This window comes from Ahaetulla prasina, chromosome 4 (genome assembly GCF_028640845.1).
Source record: "Ahaetulla prasina isolate Xishuangbanna chromosome 4, ASM2864084v1, whole genome shotgun sequence".
Taxonomy (NCBI): Eukaryota; Metazoa; Chordata; class Lepidosauria; order Squamata; family Colubridae; genus Ahaetulla; species Ahaetulla prasina.
Window position 1 is genome coordinate 56,440,645 of NC_080542.1, and position 13,289 is coordinate 56,453,933.

At 37.6% G+C, this 13,289-nt stretch overlaps 1 protein-coding gene across 10 annotated transcripts in view; it reads left to right on the top strand.

The window, feature by feature from the left end:
• Window positions 1-4,135: 4,135 nt before the first annotated feature.
• Window positions 4,136-13,289, top strand: part of CENPC (centromere protein C) — an 84,351-nt gene continuing 75,197 nt past the window's right edge. For 9 of the 10 annotated variants that reach the window (XR_009154944.1, XR_009154947.1, XR_009154945.1 and 6 more), the window contains exons 1-3: window positions 4,157-4,227; window positions 5,768-5,814; window positions 12,931-12,998. Coding sequence is in view for 5 of the 10 variants with exons in the window: in XM_058181420.1 (XP_058037403.1) it covers window positions 4,174-4,227; window positions 5,768-5,814; window positions 12,931-12,998 (169 nt within the window). In the remaining 5 variants the exon portion in view is untranslated. Of the gene's footprint in view, window positions 4,228-5,767; window positions 5,815-12,930; window positions 12,999-13,289 lie in introns of all 10 variants that reach the window. The other variant, XM_058181422.1, reaches the window with a different exon arrangement.

Below are 13,289 nucleotides of genomic sequence, written 5' to 3' on the forward strand. Positions count from 1 at the left end.
AGTTAAGTAGTTCTGCTTTCTCCCTGTTGCTTGTCACCTTCTTGCCACTTTATCTCAGCAATGGACCAATTGGATGGATGCAATGGATCCTAACCCTTGACTTTTTTCTTGTTTTTAACATCGCTGACTGTTGGGGACGAGTCATTGGCCCCTATGGAAGGGGTTCGCAACTTAGGCATCCTCTTGGATGTACGGCTGTCTTTAAAAGATCATATAACGGCCATCACCAGGGGAGCTTTTCATCAGGTTCGCCTGATACGCCAGTTGTGTCCCTTCCTAGACCGGGATTCCCTATGCACGGTCACTCATGCCCTCGTCACTTCCCGCCTGGACTACTGTAACGCTCTCTACATGGGGCTCCCCTTGAAGAGCACCCGGAGGCTACAACTGGTCCAGAATGCGGCTGTGCGGGTAATAGAGGGAGTGACTTGAAGCTCCCATGTAACACCTCTCCTGTGCAAGCTGCACTAGCTTCCGGTGGTCTTCCGGGTGCAATTCAAAGTGTTGGTTACCATCTTTAAAGCGCTCCATGGCTTTGGACCGGGTTATTTACGGGACCGCCTGCTGCCACCAATAGCCTACCAGCAACCTGTGCGCTCCCATAGGGAGGGCCTCCTCAGGTTACCGTCAATCAAACAATGTCGATTGGCGACGCCCAGGGGGAGGGCCTTCTCCGTGGGGGCTCCTGCCCTCTGGAAAGAGCTGCCTCCGGGGATACATCAACTCCCTGACCTCCGGACCTTCCGACGCGAGCTTAAGACCTTCTTGTTTTATCATGCAGGACTGGCCTAACGTATTTTAAATGTGGGTTTTTATTTTGGTTTTATCACTGTTTTATTTGTTTCAGCCTAATTTGAATTTAGATTTTTAAAATATTTTTAATTTTTGTAACTCTGTTTTATTTGGCTGTAAACCACCCTGAGTCCTTCGGGAGAAGGGCAGTATATAAATTAAATAAATAAAAAAATAAATAAAAAACATGTTGGAAGAAGCTTTTTTCCCTTATTTTTTACTTTTGTCACAAACCTCTGTTCATTGTGAGCCTTAACTTTTCTCATTTCATTTTTGCAGGCTTGGGCTATTTGCTGATATTCTGCCTTAGTTATGTGCCCCTCTTTCCACTTTTTATACTTGTCCTTTTTTGTCTTTCAATTTGTCAAAGAGTTCTTTATGCAGCCATGCTGGTTTCTTTTCAGGCCTGTTATTTTTATTCTTCATTGGTATTGTATTAGGCTGGGCTTTTATAATTGCACTTTTCAAAATTTCCAAAGTTTCTTTGGAAATTTTGAAAACTCTCTACCTATGACCATCATTTGTGTTGTAAATGTTGTACCTTTGATGTATTTTTTTTCCTTTTCCCTTTTTCTTTTATGTACACTGAGAGCATATGCACCAAAACAAATTCCTTGTGTGTTCAATCACACTTAGCCAATAAAATTCTATTCTATTCTATTCTATTCTATTCTATTCTATTCTATTCTATTCTATTCTATTCTATTCTAAAAAAAGAATAGAATAGACTAGCATAGACTAGACTAGACTAGACTAGACTAGACTAGAATAAAAACAGTTGGAAGGGACCTTGTAGGTCATCTAGTCCAACCCCCTGTTCAAGCAGGAGACTCTATACCCATGATGGCGAACCTATGGTATGCGTGCCACAGGTGGCACCCATAACCATATCGATGAGCATGCGAGCTCAGCCCCGGCACACATGCACCCCCTGACGAGCTGATTTTTAGGCCTTCTGGGCTGACCAGAAGTAGGGAAACAGGCTGTTTCCTGCCTCCGGAGGGCCTCGGAGTGGTGGTGGGAAAGCCCATTTTTCTTTCTCCCCAGATTCCAGAGCCTTTCTAGGAGTTTGGGGAGGGCAAAAACGGCCTTCCCCATTCCCCTGGAGGCCCTCCGGAGGCAGGAAACGGCTCGTTTGCAAACTTCCACTGGGACCGGAAGGCCCATTTTTTGCTCTCCCCAGCCTCCAGAGCCTTTCTAGGAGCCTGGGGAGGGTGAAAATGTCCTTCTCCACCCCCCCGGAGGCCCTCCCAAGGCCAGAAATGGCCCATTTTCCAACTTCCAATGGGACCGGAAGTCGTCAAATGGGCCATTTCCGGCCTCTGGAGGGTCTCCTGGCGGAGGGGAAAGGCCGTTTTTCCCCTCCCCAAGCTCCTAGAAAGGCTCTGGAGGCTGGGGAGAGCAAAAAATGGGCCTTCCGGTCTCACTGTGTGTGACCTCCCTGCTCCTGGCATGCGATGGCAAAAAGTTTAGCCATCACTGCTCTGTACCATTTCTGACAGATGGTTGTCCAGTCTCTTGAAAGTTTTCAGTGTGAAGCTCCCACAACCTCTGAAGGCAAGCTCTTCTATTGGTTGATTGTTCCCACTATCAGAAAGTTTCTCCTCATTTTTAGGTTGAATCTCTTCTTGATCAGTTTCCATCCATTTATTCTTTGTCCGTCCTTCGGCTGCTTTGGAAAATAAGTTGACCCCCACATCTTTCTGTGACAGCTCCCCAAATATTGGAACACTGTTATCATATCCTTCTCTTCACTAGACTAGCCATGCCCAATTCCTGCAACCGTTCATTGTATGTTTCAGCCTCCTATCCCCAATCATATTTGTTGCTCTTTGCATACTTTCTAGAGTCTCAGCATTTTTTTATAGTGTGGTAACCAAAACTGGATACAGTATTCTAGGTCTGGTTTTACTAACGCTTTATAGTGTGGTATTAGTATCCTATGTGATTTTGATTGAATCTCTTTGTTAATGCAATTTAGGATTGCATTGGCTTTTTTGGCTGCCGCCACACACTGATGACTCATATTTAACTGATCGTCCATTAAGTCTTTAACAAACTTCTCACAGTTACTGCTATGAAGCCAGATTTTTCTTTGATATAGGAGATAAAAAGCAGAGTATTTTCCCAACCATAAAGCCATATATCACACTTGTGTTTCCTGATTGTCTTTGCATGCTGTAAGAAGAAAAATTTAGTCTGGTTCCAAGCTGGGAGAAAAATGCTAGAAATAAAATGGAGGCTGGCTACAAGGCAAATTTATTTTATTTTATGTTTATTTGATTTCCAGAAACTTCAGTGACAGCAGCATGTTTCTGGAGTGGCTGACAAAATGACTGTGTGACTGGATAGATCTTTATAGGCTTCTGGGGTTTTGTGATTGAGATGCTCCAGGGGTTTATGGAATGTAGTGAGCCATGACCTAGAAGAATGACCGAGAATTTCCATTGATATTTTTCTGCAAGTAGTGGAAGCTAGCTGCCATCCCTCAAGATTTATTCCATTTCTACAAATAGCAGCAGCTTTTTCTTCAAATAGCTCTCTCGGGAGTTTGTTTTTTCTGAATTGTAGAGCTCTATTGGACTCTTAAATTGCATCCTACCAATTAAGTTCCCCCTATAAACATGAAATTTTCTGATGTTTAGTACTATAACAGATATGAAAAACTAAAACTTAAAAATAGTTTCTCATCTTTTACTGGAGGGGAAAAAATAGAATAGAATAGAATAGATTTTTTTATTGGCGAAGTGTGATAGGACATGCAAGGAATTTGTCTTTGGTGTATATGCTCTCTGTGAACATAAAAGAAAAGATACCTTCATTAAGAATCATAAGGTACAACACTCAGTGTTAGTCATATAGTACAAATAAGCAATCAGGAAACAATATCAATATAAATCGTAAGGATACAAGCAACAAAGTCACAGTCACAAGTGGAAGAAGATGGGTGATGGGAACGATGAGAAGATTAATAGTAGTAACTCTAGAAGCCTCTCTTATCTTTTTGCAGGGGTCTCCAACCTTGGTCCCTTTAAGACTTGTGGACTTCAGCTCCCAGAGTTCCTCAGCCAGCTTTGCTTTGCTGGCTGAGGGATTCTGGGAGTTGAAGTCCACAAGTCTTAAAGGGACCAAGGCTAGAGACCCCTGCTTTAAAGTCATGGCAATTTCTAACAGTAGGTGATCCAAAAGACTCTCAAGCGTACACTCGCAAGTTGATCTTCCCTGCGTGAGTCTACACAGAAGTTTTGCATAGATCTATAAAAATGCTGATTGATTTCGCTTTCTTCATCCGCCCTCAACTTTCGTGACGTAATGAAGGTCTGACCAACCAACTCCCCTGTGGTGCACTTGCGTCGTGGGATACATCGCGCCGCTTTCAAAATGAGGAGAGCGGGACGTTCTTCGGGTCTGAAGGAGATTGCAATGGATTCGCTGGTAAGCGTAATGTGGAAGGGCCGCTTCGGTAGTTTCCCTCGACGTTTATGTTGGTACAATCTTTCACGAATCCCATCTCCCTCAACAATTGCAGATAATTTTAAGGGCAGAGTTTTACACAATATCCTGCACCAACGTACCTTGATGAACGTATCTTTTCTCTTATGTACACTGAGAGCATATGCACCAAGACAAATTCCTTGTGTGTCCAATCACACTTGGCCAATACATTCTATTCTATTCTATTCTATTCTATTCTATTCTATTCTATTCTATTCTATTCACAATATGTTAATGTTGCAGAAAAGGCGAAAGGGGAAACACTTAATAGAATATTTACAGTTAGTGGTTATCAACAAGGCAGGTGTGACACATTTATTTTTATATTAAAATATATTTTATTTGTGGCTCAGGCTGTAAGAAGCCTGTTATTAAACACAGCTGCCTGCAATTACTTCAGGTTCAAGCCCCACCAGGTCCAGGGTTGACTCAGCCTTCCATCTTTTATAAGGTAGGTAAAATGAGGACCCAGATTGTTGGGGGGGCAATAAGTTGACTTTGTAAATATACAAATAGAATGAGACTATTGCCTTACACACTGTAAGCCGCCCTGAGTCTTCGGAGAAGGGCGGGATATAAATGTAAACAAAAAAAATAAATAAATTTTGCAGCGTTTTCTGTAAGTTGCCTGGAGTCATTTATGTGTAAGTTGGGTGATAGGAAATTTTGTTTAATAAATAAATACATTAAGTAATTGCTTAGCAATGTAATTCGATTCTTTCAATACATGAGACTGTAAAGTTGCTAATATATTTAGAATAATTTTATTTCAGAACAATTTTCTTAAGAATTGACTTCACCCCATTCCTAAGAGGACCATAAGGGGTGTGCATAAGAGCACAAACGTTCCTGTCCTATTGTTTTCCTTTTTTATCTTCTTATATATATATATGCTTATACCTCCTAATATTCCCTCATATATATGTTTATATAATCTTTTTGTGTGATGCTTATATATATTGTTGTGACAAAATAAATAAATAAATAAATGGGTATTGTGCTTGTCTAATGTAAAAGGTAAAGGGACGGTGTTAATAGAAGATGACATATGTCGTCCTATTGATGACATTTATACCATATTGATGGGATGAGCAAGTGTATGATTTTGTAGTGTAAGATGGCATAGGATAGTTCACTGTTTTTGCTACAAAAGACTTAACAGTCTTTAACATTTCATGATCCCTAAACCACCTAATGAAAATAGCTAATCTCAATTATATTTATTAATATTTGTTGATGATGGATAAATATAAATCTATGGCAAGTATTTGAATAATATAGGTTATAAGAATAATTGTGTACAAATAGTTGTGTACAAATAGTTTATCAGTAGAAAATGAAAGCTCTTTCCTAAGTTCCCCAACAATTGATGTGAAAATAATATGTGGTCATCTAGATTAATCTATAATCTTATTGTGCTGTATTGAACTTTTAATTTACTTTTCTTTTTAAAAAGCATTGTATTTTCTCTTTTTAACAGAATCATTTAAAGACCGCATATAGGCCAAGATTCTTCAACAGAGAAGGGTAACTAATGTTTGTTTCTTAAACTATATTGAAATAGATAAAACTGAGGTTTACTAAAATATATGAGACAATGTATCATATTTCAGCATTTTATATTGATAAAATGAAAAGAAATATTCAGATGCTTCTAAACTTCTAGGTTTGATAAACTTTTAGGCTTCTAAACTTCTAGAATAGGAATAGAATAGAATTAAATTCTTTATTGGCCAAGTGTGATTGGACACACAAGGAATTTGTCTTTGGTGCATATGCTGTCAGTGTACACAGGACTGAAAATTAATAGACAGAAAATGAAACTTCTACTGAAAAATTTAACAGAACCACAAATAATAGAACTGGAAAAATCACTTGGACTTCAAACAACAAGAAAAATAAAATATTTAGGGATATGGTTGACAGCACATTGCAAAGCGATAAAGGAGAATAATTACAACAAATTATTACAAGAAACAAAAAAAGATTTAGAATTTTGGCTGAAGATGCAGCTGTCACTATTAGGAAGAATAGCAGCTGTAAAGATGTCTATACTACCAAAATTCCTATATTTGTTTCAGACTATTCCAGTTAAATTAGAAAAGACCTTTTTTAACGACCTTAATAAAACAATTGGAAAATATATTTGGCAGGGGGGAAAACCTAAAATAAAAATGAAATATCTACAAGATATGAAGAGCAGAGGAGGATTTGGATTACAAATTGGGAACTATATTATAGTGCAGCAACACTAGTTTGGTTAAAAGATTGGATCAATTTAAAAAATAAAAGAATACTAGCTATAGAAGGCCACGACCTACAGAGAGGATGGTATGCCTTCCTGTGGGAAACAGGCCACACGAAACAACAGTATTTCCACAGACATTTGATTAGAGATTCCCTAATAAACAATTGGATTAAAGTTAAAAAGAAACACTATATAAAAATCCCAATTTGGCTATCCACAATGGAAGCGATGATCCACCCAAATAATTTAGATTTGAATAAAATGCTAAAATATAAAAATCTATTAGATATTCATGGAAAATTAAAAACACTACAGGACCTCCAAGAACAAGGACTACGGGTTGACTGGTGGGCCTAGCTTCAGTTACAAAATCGATACATACAAGATACAAAAGAATATGGAATATATCTTAAACTACAACAATTAGATAAAATTTTACTAGGGCCAGACAAAAAAAATTACCCAAATTTATAAATATTTGCTACAAGTAGAATTGGAAGAAGAAGTAGTAAAAGGATGTATGATTGCATGGGGTCAAAATATTGGACATAATATAAATTTATCAGATTGGGAGAAAATATGGAACGGAAATTATAAACTAACAAAATCAGCAGCATACAAAGAAAATGCATATAAAATATTATACAGGTGGCACCTACCCCCTTCGAGACTGGCGAAAATGTATCCCAAAATGTCTCCCTATGCTGCAAATGTAAAAATAAAGAGGGAACATATTACCATATGTGGTGGTCTTGCCCCGAATCCCGTAAATATTGGTTAAAAATTAAAAAGTGGCTACAAGAAATCACGAATGAACAATTGGATCCAGAACCGAACTCTTTTTACTGGAGATTTTTTTTAAAAAATATGTGAAGAGTATAAAATATTTAATACTACATATATTAACTGCTGCTAGGATGGCCTTCGTTCAATGTTGGAAACAGCCATGTGTGCCCACAGAGAGACTTATTATACAAAAGATCATGAATTGCACAGAAATGGACAAACTAACTCTGAGTTTGAAAGATAAAGCGACATCAGTATTTTATGGTATATGGGAACGGTGGTATGGATGGATGGAAAGGAGATAGACAGGGATATTTAGTTACTAAGTATAAGCAATAGATAAAATAAGCACAAATATGTACAATTTAATGTTTGTAATTATTGCACGGGTTATTGTTAGAAGAAAAACACCACAATTAGCTGTTAAGTGATATAATCTTTTCTTTTTCCTTTTTTCCTTTGCTTTTAATGTAAAAAAGTTCAATAAAGTATATATACAAAAAAAGAAAAAATATATTCAAGAATCATAAGATACAACACTTAGTGAGAGTCATAGGTTACTAATAAGCAATCAAATCATACTAGGAATCATAAAGATATAAGCAACATAGTTATAGTCATAAATGGGAGGAGATAGGTAATAGAAAGGATGAGAAGAATAAAGTAATACAGTCTTAGTAAATAATTTGAAGTGTTGTGGGAATTAGTTGTTTAGCAGAGTGATGGTATTGGGGAAAAAACTGTCCTTGTGTCTAGTTGTTCTGGTGTGCAGTGCCTTATAGCGTCATTTTGAGGGTAAAAGTTGAAACAATTTTTTTTTTGTTTACATTTATGTCCCGCCCTTCTCCGAAGACTCAGGGCGGCTTACAGTGTATAAGTATATAATTTATAAACAGTATACAGTATAATTTATAAACAAATTATGATGTGAGGAGTCTGTAGATATTTTCACAACCCTGCTTTTGACTCATGTATACAGATCCTCAATGGAAGGCAGGTTGGTAGCAATTGTTTTTTCTGCAGTTCTAATTATCCATTGAAGTCTGTCTGTCTTCTTTGGTTGCAGAGCCAAACCTGACAGTTATAGAGATGCAGATGATAGACTCAATAATTCCTCTGTAGAACTGAATCAGCAGCTCCTTGGGCAGTTTGAGATTTCTGAATTGATGCAGAAAGAATATTCTTTGTTGTGCTTTTTTGATGACGTTTTTTATGTTAAGTGTCCATTTTAAGTCTTTGAGATATGATATAATTTGGAAACTTGTAGGTGTTTACTGTTGATACTGTATTGTCTAGTATTGTAAGAGTATAGGAGGGTTTTTCCTAAAAATTGCCACCATTTCTACAGTTTTTGTGTGTGTTTAGTTCAAGATTGTTCTAATTGCAACCTCCTGTCTGTATGCAGATTCATCGTCATCTTGAATGAGTACAATCACTGTTGTATCATCTGCAAACTTTAGTACTTTAGCAGAGGGATCTTTAGCAGAGGGATACAGATGCAGTCATTGGTGTGTAAAGAGAAGAGAAGTGGAGAAAGCACACAGCCCTAGGGGCACTCCTGTGCTAATTGTACAGTATCTGATGTAATTTTGCCTAGCTTCACCTGCTGCTTTCTGTCTGTTAGGAAGCTTATGATCCGTTTACAAGTGTGGTCAGGTACAGTTAGCTGATTTAGTTTAGTTAGAAGAATATCTGGAATGATGATATTGAATGCTGAGCTGAAGTCTACAAAGAGGACCCTTTCGTAGGTCTTTGGAAATTCAAGATGTTGTAGGATGTAGTGCAGAGTCGTATTAACAATATCATCTGTCGATCTATTTGCTCAGTAGAAAAATTGCAAGGGGTCTAAAAGCGGATCCATGATTATTCTCAGATGACTGAACACTAGTCTTTCAAAGGTCTTCATAACTATAGATGTTCGAGCAACCGGTCTGAAGTCATTCAGTTTCTTGATGGAGGGTTTCTTTGGCACTGGGATGATAGTAGAGCATTTGAAGCAAGAAGGAACATATCTCTAGTGATTTATTAAAGATGCGGGTGAAGATGGGAGCCAGTTGGTCAGCACAAGCTTTTAAGCAAGAAGGAGTTATCTTGTCTGGGTCTGATGCTTTTCCTGGATTTTGTCTGTGAAATAGACCTTGCACCTTGTTTTCTGTAAACACTGGAGATGGTGGGCCTAATGGGAAGGAGTCAGTTGTAGGAAGCTTGGCTGTTGTTGGTGTGTCTGAGATGGGGATTGTGGAGATGGGTGGCAGTAGTTTTCTCTCATATCTACAGTAAAACACATTCAGATCATCTGCCAGTTGTGGATTTCCTTCAGCATGGGAAGGAGGTGTGCTATAACCAGTGATATTTTTAACAGTTTTCCACATGTTTGCTGGTTCATTTATTGAGAACTGATTCCTTAGCTTTTCAGAGTAGCTTCTCTTTGTTGCTCTAGTCTCCCTTGTTAATACGTTTCTGGTCTGATTGTACAGCAGTCTATCGCCTTTTCTGTAGGCTTCCTCTTTGGTATGACATAGCTGCTTAAGTTTAGCTATAAACCAAGGTTTATTGTTACTGTATATTCTCAGGTTTCTGGTCGGCATACATAGGTCTTCCCAAAAACTGACATGAAGTTGCGGTATCTGTGAGTTCATCCAAGTCTGCAGAGGTATCTTTGAAAACATTCCAATCAGTGCAGTCAAGGCAAGCCTGTAGTTTTAGCTTTGCCTCCTCAGTCAAAATTCTCACTGATTTAATTATTGGTTTCATGGTTTTAAGTCTTTGTCTGTAAGCAGGCAAGGTGAATCATGCAATGATCAGAGTGAGCTGCTCGTGGTAAAGACAGATAAGCATCTTTTAATGTTGTGTAGCAATGGTTTAGAGTATTCTTGCCTAAGTGAGTGAGACAATTGACATGTTGAAAATATTTTGGTAGCTCTTTCCTTAAGTTAGATTTGTTGAAATCTCCTAAAACAAATAAAAAAATCTATGGCATTTTTAAATAAGTTCTATCACAATAGATAGTTGGCTATTTTTGAAATAAAGCAGATTCTTATTAAAATTTATATGTGACGCATAAAAGTAGCCCTTGAGATATGACTATAAAGAAGCCTACCCATTACAGTTGCATGTTGTGATAGCTGTTAACCTTGCGCAGCCTTGTTAAGCAGGCAAAATGGAGTGATTTTTCCCTTTCCTGTGCAACGCAATTCCAGAATTGTACCATGCAGTTGAGCAACAAAGCAATTTATTCTAGCACTATGGAACGCTGCAGAGCTATTCATAAGAAAAGGAGGAATGTAGGACTGCTAGGATGAGAATCAGGTCTAAAGCCAGCAGAGAGCCATTCGGGATGGGAAGATGAGTGGAGGGCATTGGCGCATCCCTGCTGTTGATTGTAAAGGTGAATTAATATGAGGGTGCTCTAGCAACCATAATTTCAGGACTGGGTCATAAATAGTTTTCGGGTTGCCATAACTTCAAATGGCAATTAAGCAACCAATTTGTATGTCGAAGACTACCTGTACATATCAGTGGTTAAAAAAAATAAATATAAAATTACTCTCAACGTGCACATGGCTTTTCAATTTTAATCTTGTTGATTATTTCTATCTTTTATGTTTTGTCCTATTGGAGATTCTAATTTTTGTTCAAAATTGGTTTATATAAAGGATGCCTTGTTTTATTGTACTTTGCTTTATTGTGCTTTGCAGATTTTTTCCCCTGTAGATCTTTATGTCACTTTTTTTTTTAACAAATTGAAGGTTTGTGGCAACTTTGCATCAAGCAAGTCTATTAGTGACATTTTTCCAACAGCATGTTCTCATTTCATGTCTCTGTCAAATTTTGGTAATTCTCAAGTTTGACAATATTTTAAACTTTTTTATTATTAATAAGTTCATGATTAGCCTTTTAGCAATAAAGTATTTTGAATTAATCCATGTATGTTGTTTTTTTAAGAAATAATGGTATTGCACTTAATAGATTATAGGTAATCCTCAGCTTATAACCATTTGTTTAGTGACTGAAATTACAGTGGCACTGAAAAAAATTGTCCACTTTTCCTATTTACTGCCATTGCAGCATCCCCATGGTCATAAGAGCAAAATAGAGGAGCTTGACAACTGACATGTATTTGTGACAGTTGTACTGTCCTGGGTCACATGAGTCAGCTTCTGACAAGGAAAGTCAATGGGAGAAGCCAGATTCACTTAATAACTCCATGATTCGTTTAACAATTGTGGAAAAAAGGTCATAAATTGGAGCACAGCTCACTTAACTGTCTTGCTTAGCAGTGGAACTTTTGGGCTCAATTGTGTTCATAAGTCAAGGATTACACATACATATAGTATAAATATAACTTTTATAGGCACTGGGAAACAAAAGAAATGTATAATTTATGTGATTTACTGTAATATTTATTTTATTATGGTTGTCTGGAATGGAATCTGCAATATCTCCAAAGTATGCTTGTAATTTCATTTAAAACTATTTCAAAGGGCTAAAGCTTGGTTCCTAATTTGTGATTTATTAAATATACTTGATTGTGTGATGGAAATTAGGGTTAGGGTTAATTAGGGTTAGGGATATATATATATATATCTGCAAATATCACAAAAATTATTTCTATAGAAATGGAGTTATCCAATTAATATTAACAAACTAGTGATTTTCTATAGATGCAGAAAAGTGAATACACACATAGACACACACACGCACTCTACAATCTACCAAGATTATTACAAGTTGTGTGTGTGTGTTTTCATTTTATTCACAATATTTACAATCTAGTTTATCTTGATAAACTAGAGCAAGAAGCCCTATCCAGTAAGGTGAAGTTCAGTGGTGAGAAAAATATGTTTCTGCGCTTTGGCAGGGAAAAAACAAATGCCTGGGTACAGAATAGGTGGTCCCTGGCTCAGCAATAATAACTGTGAGAGGCTCTAGGAGTCCTAATGCACTAACACTTAAGTCTGATCCAGTTGTTTGCTGCAGCTATCAGAAAAGCCAATGCAGTCCTAGGCTGCATCAAAAGGATAGCATCAAAATCATAGTAAGTGATAGTACTAATTTGAATTGCACAAGTGAGGCCACACTTGGAATACTGCATCCAATTCTGGTCCCCAAGAGACAAAAAAAAAGCTGAGGCCCTAAAAAAAGTGCAGAGAAGAGTGCCAAAACGACGATAAGGCAACTGGAGGCTAAATTGTATGATTTAAGGAAACTAAATATGGAACAGTTAAGGAAACTAAGTATGTCTAGCCTAATGAATTGAAGAATTAGAGTGACATGACAGCTGTCTTCCAGTACTTGAGGGAAAGTCATAGAGATGTGTGGGTTGACTTATTCTCCCAAATACCTGAGGGTAGGACAAGAAGCAATGGGTGGAAGCTCTCAAAGAGATATCCAACCTGGAACTAAGGAGAAACTGAGAGCGCTTAACCATTGGAAGAATTTGCTGAGATTTTTCTCACTGGAGATTTTCAAGAAGTAACTATACAGCCATTTATCCAGGATGGCTTGATTTGCAGCAATGCTGTATTATAATTTGATTTATTTTTGCTAGTAAGGTAGAGTTTGCAGATTATAAATGCTTTACAAATATCTAACTTTTTCCCCCCCAGTAATGCTGAAAATGCTACTGATATACAAGGAGAAAGAGTATTGGAATGTGTTCACGACTGTTTTGAAAGTAAGTTCAATGGATGAATATAAAGTATTTTAATGAAATGAAAATTATTGACAAAATTATCTGAACTATGGTCCTATCCAGTGATGGGATTCAAGTAATTTTACAATCAGTTCACCCAGGGTCAGGTTGGATGTCATAAGAGGCGTAGCCCTCCAGCTCCGCCACACATATGGGATGAGCCTCCTGCAACGGCCAACCTGACCCTGGGTGAACTGGTTGTAAAATTACTTCCAGCACCGGACAGGGGATGGAAGGGAAGCACCCAGGCTGCTGCTGCCTTTCATTGGGGTG